This window comes from Mirounga angustirostris, unplaced genomic scaffold (assembly GCF_029215605.1).
Source record: "Mirounga angustirostris isolate CCGP_5_RB_7025 unplaced genomic scaffold, mMirAng1.0.hap1 SCAF_6, whole genome shotgun sequence".
In the NCBI taxonomy this organism is placed as follows: domain Eukaryota; kingdom Metazoa; phylum Chordata; class Mammalia; order Carnivora; family Phocidae; genus Mirounga; species Mirounga angustirostris.
Genome location: NW_026991714.1, coordinates 42,857,064 through 42,871,151, shown reverse-complemented (window position 1 = coordinate 42,871,151; position 14,088 = coordinate 42,857,064). Strand labels below are relative to the sequence as shown.

At 38.4% G+C, this 14,088-nt stretch overlaps 2 protein-coding genes across 2 annotated transcripts in view; both read right to left on the bottom strand.

Moving 5' to 3' along the window:
• RGSL1 (regulator of G protein signaling like 1) overlaps positions 1-14,088 on the bottom strand; it is a 134,843-nt gene that overhangs the window by 91,112 nt on the left and 29,643 nt on the right. The window lies entirely within an intron of this gene.
• LOC123845386 (transmembrane epididymal protein 1-like) lies at positions 7,794-8,958 on the bottom strand. The gene has a single exon (XM_045876156.1). It carries the CDS (start codon positions 8,932-8,934, stop codon positions 8,161-8,163), a length of 774 nt encoding a protein of 257 aa, XP_045732112.1. The 5' UTR covers positions 8,935-8,958; the 3' UTR covers positions 7,794-8,160.

Genomic DNA, 14,088 nt, shown 5'->3' with positions numbered 1-14,088 from the left:
CTTCCTCACAATGATCTATTTTTCTGTATCATTCCTCCTAACACTTCTTGTGTGTATCCTTCCATGTTTAATTAGACTTTCTTTCCTGCAGATGTTATAAAAGAAGTAAACCGTATCTCCAAATCTATATGGAAAGGAGATACTTAGAAAAAGTAATCCCGTATATCTAATAATTTACCAGAATATTGAAACAAAGCCATTTAACATTTTCATCAAATCATAGCATAGGCAACAACTGGAGATTTTCTGTGACCAATTTTGACCCCAAAGTTTCTAATCCTGATCAGTCCCCCATTCTTCTAGACCGATCACGCCAGAAAAGACAGAAGTAAGCAAGAGGCAATATGGGGAAGAAGCTATATTTATTTGTCTTCCATTTTAACTTTTCTCAAGGTGGTATAAAGTTTTTCAATTGTAAACTAGGCCAGGCCTGCTTATGTGCTATCATGACCAATTCGAAGAAAAGAGCAGAACACTTTATCCACATAGAAATGGTCCTAGAAATGAAGAACAATCATAAATGAAAAGAAAGGAAAAGGAAGAATTTTCTAGAATATTTCCAGTTTACCAAGGTTTAAAATGTTTGTTGCAAGTTGGAGCATAAGTTTGCTCACAGAGAACAACTTGTGGTAAGATAAATGTTTAGAATAGTTTAATATGGAAATTAGATTTTGTTACTCATTTTTTTATTGCCTTAAACAGGTTTGAAGATTAAGATCTTGTTCACTTTAAGGATAGGTAACTCATTTTTGGGTAGTCCAGGCTTTGGGCCTGATTTACCACATTTGGATCTTTCTTTGCACTGTCCTAGGATACCTGTAAATTAGCCCAAAGAGGGTCCTGAACACTGAGTGGGGTCAGGAGAAAGTATGTTTAGTAGGGTTTTCTGCTGTTTTGTATTGGTCACTCAGTTTCTGACCACTTGTCCTATTTGGATGAATCTTTCTGCGCTGGCAGAAAGGACATGACACCTGCCCTAGAATCCACCCAGAACTTTTCATCTTAGAGGCATGACTCAAAATCTGAGAGGCAGTCAGAGACTATGTTTTTTTAAAGATTTTATTTATTTATTTGAGAGAGAGAGAATGAGAGAGAGCACATGAGAAAGGGGGAGAGTCAGAGGGAGAAGCAGACTCCCTGCCGAGCAGGGAGTCTGATGCGGGACTCGATCCCGGGACTCCAGGATCATGACCTGAGCCGAAGGCAGTCGCTTAACTGACTGAGCCACCCAGGCGCCCGTCAGAGACTATTTTTGATGGTGCTATGAAAACCTGTGCTCGATGGTGGGTGCCAGAAGCAGTGGCACACTGTGAATGGCCGCAAATGCTGAAAGAAGATGCCCTACTTGAAAATGAGCTTTGAGGGACGCCTGGGTGGCTCTGTTGGTTAAGCATCTGTCTTTGGCTCAGGTCATGATCCCAGAGTCCTGGGATCAGGCCCTGCAATGGGCTCCACACTCAGTGGGGAGCCTGCTTCTCCCTCTGCTTCTGCTTCCCCTGCTTGTGCTCTCTCTTTCTCTGACAAATAAAATCTTAAAAAGAAAAAAAGAAAATGAGCTTTGATTTAAATGGGAGGTGGTGCTTACCACCAATGACAAAAATATATGTGGGTATCATAATAGCAGCTATGGCAATGTGGGTATCAGAATGATCTAACCCACAGATTCCTTGTGATGGCTATTGATCATAGGATCCCTTGGAAAAATGTGTGGGTAGGCCATTAGGATTCTACTTCAGAACATAAGCTCTGTGATGGCAGGGATTTTTGGCTGTTTTGTTTAATGATGCATCCCAAACTAGTGCAGTTTCTGTCACATGGAAGTGCTCAATAAATCTTTGTGAAGTGAATGAATTAACATAAATAGGACACTGTTTATAATTAATATAAAAATGAGCCATCACAGTGGAATATTGGGTCTCTCATTCAGTTTTCAGTCCTGAGTCAGACACAGGAGTTTTAAGTAAAAAGAAAGCATTTTTGCCCTTTAGGAAGAACTTTTACAATATTTTCGCAAGAAATTACTGTGAATCTCTTTCTTAATCTTTGCTAAAGAGATGTGCTGCCATTTCCAGGGTAAAGATACATTGGGGTAAAGGAGACACCCAGAGCTTTGGGAAATCATTGCATTGTAGATCTGACCCAACACACAGCCACTAAGTATCAGAGCTGAGATGTGAACTCCAATCTATCTAATTCAAAAATTTCCTGTATTTGCTGGACAATAATAATCATCTTGGGACACTTGTAAAATATATGGATTCCTGAGCCCCACCCCTGCCCTTCTAAATCAGAATTATCAGAGGAAGGACCTGGTAATGTACAAGTACCCCAGATGATTCTTACTATCACACAAGTTTGGGAGATATCTGATTCCCTTTCCTTTTGGCAACTAGAAGGTCTTGAAGGGTCAGGGATCAAGCATTCCAAGCCTGTAACCGGTGATGTTGGCTTTTAGTCCTTGCCATTGTTGGAGTGACAACACTCCCTTAAGTTGTTAATGGCTCTAGTAGTTAACCTCTGGGCTGTGGGGAAGATGGTGGATCAGTGATCAGGAGTAGAGAATGCCTGCACACAGCTTCACTGAAGACAAGTCTGAAAGCACACTGTGTTAAGGAATGTGGGTATATATCAGTGTCATATGTGCCATTCTTTAAGAAGAGACTGAAAGTTTGTTTTGTTTTGTTTTGTTTTGCCCAGGTTGTGATAGCTCTTTTCCAAAGAACATGATAAGATAAGGAATAGATGAGATTAGTAAACCATCCAGAACTTCATCCTGATCTCTCTTAAGATGTGTGTGTGTGTGTGTGTGTGTGTTATACTGATTAACAAATGAGGTAGTTGATAATTGATTGTCATATGATAGGCTACCAACTCATCTTGGAACACAAAACATCAAGATGTAATGAATCTCTTCACTTTAAAAATCAAAATCACTTTAAAAAAGAGTATTTGGTCTTTACATATACTAAAGAAAGCATAAAACTTTTTCAAATGTAAATGATATATTTTTGGTGGTTCATTATTAACATTCCTTCCAACTTCCAAAGTTCTTCTCTTCTATGGGACAACAAGGTTTTTTAGATATGACATGCTTCCCAACCTAGAACTTTTCAAGTCTTTTAACCCTCTCTTGGGTATGACACTGAATGACTCTCTTCTCAGTAACTTTTGGCTAAATTATTAGGGTTTATAGAGGTGATGGTCTTTCATCTGGATATTCACTTCCTATGAGAAAAGAGCCAGAGAAATGGAAGAATTATTTAATAAGATAACAAAGTGCCTGACAGCCCTTTAGAGAAAGGGAATTCAAGCCTCTTGTAGGCTGGTGTTTTCAGTGAACAGAGTGTCCAGGAGATATTACTTGTCAAAATAATATTAACTAGTTTACAAAACCCTTGGAAGCTGACTTTAGTGATTCAAAAGTCACAAGGTTGGAGAGGATGGAGTCATCTGGAAAGGGACTTAAGAAACGTTGTTAAACAAATAGAAAGCTGGATGATAATAAATTGAAATAGCTGCCCCCTTGCAATCTGTTCTCTCAAACTGCCATCCTATTTTAACAGTAGGAAAAGAAATCACAACAATCAGGAATTGGATGAATTCAGCTGAAAGGAAATGGCATAGAGGCAGTGGTACTCCACGTCCTGTAGTGCCCAGCAGTAGTAGGTGCTGGATAGTGTTTGTTCAGTTCAGCTGAGAAATGGATGTGAAGGCAATATGGAAAGCTTGAAGTCCTGCACAAATATAAAGACCTAAAAACTGTGATTGAGGAACGGGGACACTGAAAGAGGGTGAGGGAGAGACAAAGCAAGTAACGTAGAGTCATTGTCCAACTGTTAACTTACAAAAGCTTTAGATATAATATCAACAGACAATAGACTTCTAAGCAAACTATGCTTTCTGATTCGGAACTTTGTGTTCATTGCTGCTCCTTGTTAGCTACCTAAGGAAAAGATACAGCATGTAGAATTTAGACCTTATTCCTAACTGTTGCCATCTTTGCTGATGTAATAGATTTCAATCAAAGACTTCAGAATGGTGGTCAATACAATACACGTAAGTTTTAAAGTCAAAGGAGGTGCAGTCTCATCCTAGATAAAGGGTTCGAAATGCTATTGGTACATAATAGGTCTCGGTGCAATTCTCTACAGTAACACAGAAAGAGAATAAAAACTGGAAAAGTCTTCCACTAAGATACCCTATTTAGCTAACAATTCATTTTAAGGAAAGATACTGAGTTATAAGAAGTACAATCTTTTGTGACTGATGATTAGTGAAGTCTTGGCCAAAGGCAAAAACAAAACAAAACAAAACAAACAAACAAACAAACAAACCCACAAAACCCCCCAAAAACCTCATGGATATAATCATACAAAGGGTTAGTGTTGATCCTATACTCTTTGACCTAAAATATGTATTAAAAATTCTGAGTTTTGGACAGAGAAGCCTCAAGAAGTTGGCAACAGTAATTTTCTTTCTTTTGGTTGAGTGGGTAAATTTAAATTTTAAATTTCATAATATGAAATGACTAAGGAATTTTAACTAACAAAATTTGGAAATGGTATCTGTTTAGGAAAATTTGATTTATCAAATGCATGATTTTATTGAAATATAATGAACAAATAATAGCAATTTTAAATAATATTACATTTATAAATAATTTTATATGTCAATTTTAAAAATTTAATAATTAGTATATTAAGTGTATGCCTAATATATTGAACGTTGATTACAATACAAGTAATTGCAATTATTTTTGTTGTTTTGGCACAATAGTCCCCTTCAATTAGTAAGAGCCCATTAATAATCTTCTGCCTTCAAATTGAAAAGTAAATTATTAAACTTTTCATAAAACAATTTTGTGTGGCTCTTCCTTAGCCACCCACCCTAAGGGACAGGAACTTGGTAGTTTTCTCTGTATCATTGGCCGTGAAATTCCATCCCTGGTACTGCACTGCTAAGCTTGTGTTTGCTGAGCTTTGGTGTCTGAGCATAGGAACATATAAGACCTCAAAATTTTTGCCCTGAACTCCTCTAACAAGCTCTACTTATCCATCAAAACCCAGATCAGAATTAAACCAACATTTTGTCTATGTTACACCTGTACTAGATACTTTATTTGCTCATTCACCAATTATTTGTTGCATACCTATTATGTGATGAGCTAAACAAGAACATTTTGATTATTTTATAAAGTTGCTAAAAAACAGTAGCCATTTCAGCTCAAAGGGCATTGTACACGGTTTTGTTTTTGAGATACACACATATCTGTATATGTATGCATAGACATCTATACATGGATATACCTATATACGTTATGTATCTATGTATCTGTTTCCTTTATCTTATCCACATATAATCTATATTGATTGAATTCTATGCTTATTCATGTCCACACATCTAAGTTTAACAAGAAACAGACCTTCATTATGTTTACCAGATGCCTGCATGACACTTGGTTATGTATTTTTTTGCCCTCCTCTTCGTCCCTTCATTTCTTTTAAATTGATACTTCAATACCAAATGGAGAGCAAGGGCCTTTTCCAGGCTCATGTAAAGATGATGGCCTCTGGTGGACAGTGGTGAATATTACACCTTTCTCTCCACAACTCTGGGTTTTGTTGTTGTTGCTGTTGTTGTTTCTAAACTTACCTGCAGTTGGCTTTACATTCCAAAATGGTTAGGATTACTTTCAGAGTGCTCATACCAACTGTGATGTGATGTGAAGAGTACAGAAAGGCCCTTTCATCCAAACATCAGGCCTGTCCATTCCGCCATTATATCAGGCCTCAGTAATAATTCTTTGTGGCTTTGTAGGACCCTGCTAATATTTATTTTATCTCAAAGGTACATATTGTGAGACATGATAATATTGGGAGGCATTAATTTACTACAAGAGATGAGTTTATCAGCATCTAACAGGAGCTCAAAAGTACTCAGAAATGGACAGATGTCAATAGATGGCTGTGGTATCTCTCGAACTTCTATCTTTGTAGAGAGATAATATCTTGAAATATTAATATATTAATATTAGGCTTTGCTTTTCCACCCTTGTAAATAACTTTTCTCCCAATTAGTGACAGACATTCTCTCAAGATGATGTCTGATTGTAATTGTAAAAAAAGAAGAGTCGATTTTTAGTTTTAAAAAATCCAAAATATGCTCTTAATACAAAAATAGGAGAGCTGAGTGAAGTAGAAAATAGGAGTTTGCCATATCGGTAGGAAAGAATGTAGAGGAAAAACAGATTCCCTACTTTCCCCATCTCAGGACACTAGAGGAGGTTCAACTCGGGTTCAGGACGGAGATGCTGCAAAGCTAGGGAAGGCCTGAAAAATACCCAAGGTTGTGGGGGAGAAACAAGCCGAAGGGAGCCATCGGTGACAACCAGGAACAGGGAAGAACCTACAGGGAAAACTGCGGAGCTCCACTGGTCACCAGGACCAAAGAGAAACACAGAAGCTGAACTAATGCCTAAGAAATATTTTATTTCCACCCCAGGGATCACTGCTCATCTCCAGTGGAGAGCAGCATTGTTATCTGATTGGCTATCCCACTGGTGTAAGGTGAAAACCTTCCATGGAGAGTTGCTGCCTGCTGGTCACATGCATGCCATCCCGCATTCGGAGACATTGTTGACCACCATTGAAATGGGAAGCACCTCCCCATTTTCAGTAACTCAGAATGCTCACAAGCTCTTCAAACCACAGAATAGAAAACCTTACCAACCAGACAATAATTCACCCCTGCTACACCTGAACTTTTGAACAAGAAAATTAACAAGGAAGATTAAGGCCAGAACCAAAGGAAGTCAGGTACGTCTAGTCCTCCAGAGGACCAGAAGCAAAAGGGAAACTAGGAGGATGATGACCCCCTAGAATCCCTGCCCCAGCCCCACTCTGTCCTAAGCCTGGATATTATAACCATGACCAAGAGTAAGGGAAGCCTAACAGATTGTCCATATCCTGCGGACAGCAGGGAAAGAAGCATAACAGGTGTCATAAAGACATTCTTTTCAAGTTGCCAACAATTTAACTCTACTACTCAGAATTCCACCTCCCTTGACACCCAGATAAAGCATTATGTGACATAACTAAATAACTAGCCTTAAGCTAATTTTTTAACCCTTTTGAATTTTAGATTATCATCCATAAACCTACATGATAAGATAGTTGTGAGGATTAAAAAGAAAATTTTGTGGAATAAATAATCCATTGAATTTTACTACACATGAGAACCAGAAAGGAGTGGTTCTAGGTGAGTCTACTACTTGGAAATTGATTGAGGTGAGTGCAGAATAATGGGCTGATTTACCCAGGTAGAAGAATCTGACAGATTCTACACTCAAGGAGACTGATAGATAAATTCTGGAAGCACCTGGATCCTTTTGTGTCCTCACTATGTGCAAAATGTTGCTCTGTTCTTCTAGATCCCGCAGAGGAAATTGCCTTCAAGGAGTGTGGTGATGTTATCATGGTATCACATATGTCCAAACTCATCAAAATATATACATTAAATATATGCAATTGTTTGTAAATTAAGTATATCTCAATAAAGCTGAAAATAAAAGATCTCTTTGTTGGACAAATCATAATCTAAAGAAAGAATTCAACAATAGTTCTCTGAGTCCTTTATCATTAAAATAACAGTTTAGATTTAGTATAGGTATTGAAGAGATCCAGAAAGAGAAAGGGTGAGGAGGTGGTTATTATGATGGGTCAATTATTATGATGTACTAAACGTAACTAGTGGTCAGTATTATCTCTCTGAGGATATTTATAAAGACCCAAAGGCAGGATCTAGTACATTTATTTTCATTTTCTCCTGGGAGGGATGTGAAGAGTACAGAGAGGAGAAAGGCAAGGAGAACACCTTGGCTGGAGTTTAGGAGAGGGATGGGAGGCGGGGGAAATACTTGGGGAGCCGAGAGTGAAGGTTATAGTAACATGCCTCCTGTGTTTCATTTGCCTGTCCCGGCTCACTGCTCAGCAAATGAGACTGAGAGAAGCCAGAAGAGGAAAGGGGTATGTCCATCCCAGCAGAGTCTGTTGCCTTGGTCATCTTCCTCTCTAACACTCTCCACTTCCCACAACTTCTCATCCAGGTGTTCCAGAATGTGCAGGTGATAGGAACCATTCTGAGTTTACCCAGGTTCAGACATCAACAAATGTAACAATACCACAAAAAGGAGAAGCCATAGACCCAGATCATCAAAATGGCAATGAAAGCCACATGCCAGCAGAAGAAAGTGGTGACAAATATAATGTTGTTTTTGTCATCATCCATCCATTTGTAGCCAGAAATTGGTTTGTACAGCATGAAGCCTATCTGAATCAGCCAAGAGCCTGTCATCATATAAAAAAAGGCCTTCATCACCCAAAGCTGCAGCATATTGGGAGCCCACAGCTCTGCAATCACCACCAGCACCAGCAGGAATATGGCCTGAGTGAACAGGATGTGAGACTGCAGCTCCACACCTTCTGAGTCCTGCATGTGAGACACCAGCAGAGGCAGAAACAGACACATGCCCAGGGCTTGGGCACCTTGCTCCAGAGCAGCACACCTCTGGGGCAGCAAGTTCTGGCTCACCACATCCACACACCCGCTCAGGAAGAAGGTCATATATAGAGTGAGATGTTGCCACTGTTTGCGGTACAAAAAGTTTCTCTGATGATATATCTTGCTGATAAGTACAAACTGTCCATGTATGTTATGTAGCTCTTGGGCTGCTAAAATGAAGGCACTTAATATCTTCACCAGCCCAACATAGTATATTTGCTGCAGTCTTGCCCATTTTCCTTTGCTCCAGGGATGGTGTGGCAGATATTGGACAGGGTAGTTGCATATTAAGGCCCTGGAGACTAGTCGTGCATGATAAAGTCCATAGAAGAAGAGAGACAGCCCCGGGTACAGATGACCCTCAAAGCCTCCCATGGAACTGAAGGTAGAGCTGACCAAAGGTAGAGGCAAGCAGCTCAGGAATGGTCACCTCAGGTTCTAGAGTGTGGAGGGAGCTCCCTGAAGCCTACTTATATCTTCTCTCCAGCTCATTGCATCCACATACACAGGGGAAATGGTTTTGGAGGAAACCCAAACTTATGGTGGGGTGGGTGTCATGGTTTCCGTTCTGGTCTTCTGCTCTGGTTCATTGATAGCTAACCAACCATTGCCAAACAGTAAAATAAGCATATTCTCCATCACAATGTCTGGACATCTGTAGTTCTCAGAGATTATGCTATGGACTCCCCTTTCCTCTCCTCCTACTTGTCCTTCACGCTATTGCTACCTTCCTTACTTCCCAAATTCATAGAACATAAGGAAGAACTGAGAGAAAGCATGGAGAGCATACAATGTAGGGCATATCCCTTAAGATTCCTCACATATAATCTCATACAAGTACTAGGTACAAATGTATTCTCTTGGGTATAAATAGTCTTAAGTAAACACATACAATACTCAATTTCTCTGACGTTGTTTGAGGTTTGCCAGAAAAATATTCACTCCTGAGAATCTGTCTTCTGCTGATCTCCAGATCAGAAATGAGGTGCCACAACTTGAGATTCTTTCCTTTGGGCTGAAGCAATGTTTTTCCAAGTTAAAATGCAGGTGAGTAAGTTCTACTCAGAGGTACTGATTGGGAATTTCTTGAGGTTGGTGTCTCGAAATAAGCATCCCAAGACACCTTCCCAGGTAGCTCTGAGGCAGACTAAACTTTGAATCACTGAGTAAAATGTATGTACTGGTTAGAAAGAAGATCCTATTAAGCTAAGCTTAGTGTGAATTAGCCATCAAATATTTTCTCTCATGAAATAAGCATTTAGTTAGAATGTAATGGTCATGTTACTCTTCATGACAGTCAGTCAAGTACAGGAATGTCTCAAGTTAAATTTGTCTCATATTGATCCTACAGATTTCCATTTTGGTTTATTTGTTGGTAAATTCTCTTTTGTTCTTTGTATCAATGGATCTTCCATTTTATTTTATAATTTTTACTGATATAAAAAACCATAATTTTAGATTGATCTTCTTGTTGCATGGACCTACTGCTCTTACTAATTTTCAAATGATTTTATATAATCATATTAACTTCAATAATGAAAAAATGATCTCCTTTTAGATATACCTTTGTCTTTTCTAATTGTCTTTCCCAGTTGCATTAGCATGACAGAATTTTATTATTGTTTTAACTATGAAAGCTCCCCTCTCCTGGGAAGTGTTTCCTCAAGCCATATAGGTTAATGGGAGTTGTCATTTGCTGACAAATCCTGCTTTCCTAGTCACAGATCAGTCAAGGGATTGAGCACCTAACCCAGTGAGGCTAATCTAAACCCTTCACCAACAATTTAACTAAAGAAAACAGCTCTCAGCCCTTTCATAGATTATACAAATTCTGTTTACAGAAGAACTAATTCACATATTTGGATTATATTTCCTTCTCCATGGATCCAATAATGTATTCATTATCTGTTGCTGTGTAACAGTTTAACACAATTTAACTCAGTGGCTTAAAACAACATGCATTTATCTCACTTTATGTGGGTCAGGATGCAGACAGAGAGCTTTGTTGGTCCTCTGCTCAGAGTCTCACGAGGTACAGTCATGGTGTCAGCCAGGCTGCACTTCACGCTGAAGCTGAATCCTCTTCCAAGCTTACAGGGTTGTAGCAGAATTCAGTTCTTTGTAGCTGTAGGATTGAGGTCCCCATTTGCTTGCTAGCTATCATTTCTCATCCACCAGACTGACAAAAATTAGCTTGACAACTGTCTGACAATGTGAAACAAATAGAATAATTAATATATTGCTAGCAGGACTATAAATTGATGCAATCACTTTGGAAAAGAATTTGATGTTATATGGCATTATATAGAGAGTTGAAGATATACATCCTTACTTGTTTATACTATACAGTAACTCCAATATATCCATACAAGGAATGTCCCTAGCAGCACTGTCTCTATAGCTGGCAGAGAGAAGGAGGAATAATCAAAATGTCCTTCAATATTAAAAATTTGTAAGATATTCATAAAATAAAATATGATAGAGAAGTAAAAATGAAAAATACAGCTACATTCAACAACATTGTGATAGTTAATTTTAATGTGTTGACTTGACTGGCCACAAGGTGCCCAGATTAAACACTATTTCTGGGTGTGTCCATGAGATTAACATTTGAATCAGTGGATTTAGTAAAGTAGATTGTCCATCCCAATGTGGGTGGGCCTCGTCTAATCTGTTGGGGCCTGAACAGAACAAAAGGCAGAGAAAGATGGAATTCATCCCTTTTTCTTCCAGCCTGTCTACTGGGCTGGGACATAGGTCTTCTTCTGCCCTTACACTGCAGTTTATACCATCATCTCCCTTGGTTCTCAGGTCTGTAGACTCTTGACTGCAATTATAATACAATGTCTCCAGCCTAGAGACAGCAGATGGTGGATTTCTGTGCCTTTGTAATCACATGAACCATTTCCTCATGATCAATCTCCTTTATATATATCTTCTATTGGTTCTGCTGCTCTGGGGAACTCCGGCTGATATCAACATGGAACCTCAAAAATATAATTTTAGATGAAAAAAGAATGTCACAAAATAATATATACTGTATGTTTCCAAATATATATATGGAATATATATATATATGGAATCTATATCTATATCTGTATCTATAGAGAGAGAGAGATGTGTATAAGTGTATGTGTGTAAGTGTAACTATAGAGCTGTGTATAAGTTGCATAGAGAGGTATCCTTCCTTGTTGGGAGGAGACAGTACTTGAGCTGAGCTTTGAAGGAGAAAGAAGGAGTTTATATATATCTATCTATATCTATCTATTTATAGATATAGATAGATATATATATGTTCAAAAACACACAAAATTAAACAATGTGAACACATACATGGAACCATAAACAAAATTCAGGAAAGTGGTTACCTCCCAGAGGGGGAAGAATAGGATAGATTTGAGAGGGACACAGGCATGGCAAATAACAATGTTTTTCTGCTCTTATAGTTGGTGGGGACCACAGGAGTGTTGACTATATCCCAACTCTGTAGAGTTTATATGTATTCTATAAATGTTATTTTGTATCTACTCAATATTAATTTTTTTTTTTACAAAAATAAGAATTCTAAGTAGAAGCACTGTAGCAGATAAGTGTGACTTGATGTCTATTCAGCTTACTTTAGGGGGAGAAGGTAGGAAGACAGCTGTTTGCAATGGGCCTTTCCCAAATGCCCAAATGAATTTTTCTCTAGAACATCAGCACTTATATATATCATTCTACTACTGGCTGTTTTTCACTCAGTCATAATGTGTTGGAGACAGAACTATTTTGTTATATATATAGAACTATTTTGTTATATAGACAATAATACTGATGCATTTAATATTATATTCTTTATCTAGTCCCCTAGTGATGGACGTGTTGGTCTAGCTAAAATTTACTTTTAAAAAAAAATTTTTTTTAATTTTTAAAAAATTTTACTTTATTTTATTATGTTATGTTAGTCACCATACAGTACATCATTAGTTTTTTATGTAATTACTGTTTAACAAACAATGCTGAGTAAATATTCTTCTTTAGAGGAAATAACCATAACTAGCATTTCTGAGTCATAGACTATTACCTTCTTAAGATTTAATACCTAACGACGAATCTCCCTTCAAAGTGGTGGTACCAATTTTCACTCACCCCTACAATATATTAATCAACAAATTCTCCAAATTCTTTATCTCCACCTATACTGTCTTTGTCCAAGCATCCCCAACTCTGCATTGTTGCCACATCTCTTAACTGGGTTTCAATCCTCATCTATTCCTATCCACATTGCAACCAGAGTGAGCCTTGGGAAAAGAGAACTAATAATGCCACTGGCTGATTTAAATTCTCTAGTAGCATCACATGGCTTTGTGGATAAAATCCATACCCTTAGATTACCCTTGAAGGTGCCTCTCGCTTTGGCCTGGCCTCATTTCCAGTCCCTTCCCACATGTACCATCATTATCTCAGGCATGTCAGAAGCTTCCAAGTTCAGCCTGGAATGGACTTCCTGTTCCACATTCTTTCTCTATTTGGGAAACTCCTCCTTTCTCCTTCGAAGCTCAGCTCAAGTACTGTCTCCTCCCAACAAGGAAGGATACCTCTCTATGCAACTTATACACAGCTCTATAGTTACACTTACACACATACACTTATACACATCTCTACAGTCACATGGTCTTACCACTCCTTATTTACTGGGAAGCATTTGAAGTTGGAGACCATGTCCTGTCTTCTTTGTCTCTTTAGAATCTAGCCCCATGACTGGAGGTACTCAATGAGAGTTTGATGAATGAATAAATGAGTGAACTATCACATGAACACATGATCTCTACCATAAAATGCTTTATGATCTAATTATAAAGACAGAACAGATACATACAAATGATGCAAGCCACTAATGCTAAGAGCTAAATGCCAAATAAGTGAAACAAATGACCAGACCTATTCAATTAGAGGAAAGAGCTCACTCCAGCTGTAGAAGTCAGGGCAAATATGATCATTCCCAGTGAACAGGTGGAGACGCTAACATATGTGAGGTCAAATTTTATCTTCGACTCCTTTGTTCTTGGATGAAAGAGTATGGAGGACTTAGAATAACTGTAACACAAATACTCTCTTAGGGGCAATATTCCCTGTACTGAGAACACATAGTATAAACCAAGGGAAGAGTGTAATCCCAGCAAAGAGCTTGGTAATGCAGCACAGGGCTCATATTCAAAGAATGTTTGTCTTTCAGTGATAGGCATTGAGGGTTCATTAGTGAGGGGTAGACTAGATGGCCTCAAACCTCTACCAGGTTCTGCATGTGTGGCTGTAAGAGCCCATAAATTTCATGGTGAAAGTCCTGGTATAGTAACTAGAAAACTCATGTTCTATTAGAGGGACATAAATGAAAATTGCTCTCCTCTTACTCCTTTACAGCCAGTAACAGGGGGACAACTGTATGAAAGAAGAAAGTGTCATCTAAAAGGATGAAAGGAATGGTGATTCCATCTATTGATTTGGGTGTTTGTGGCCAAAAATAGGTGGAATGTAAATCAAGAGCTTCTG

Coding starts and splice junctions, on each gene's coding strand:
- LOC123845386 (XM_045876156.1), bottom strand. CDS start 8,934: ATGGGAGGCTTTGAGGGTCATCTGTACCCGGGGCTGTCTCTCTTCTTC.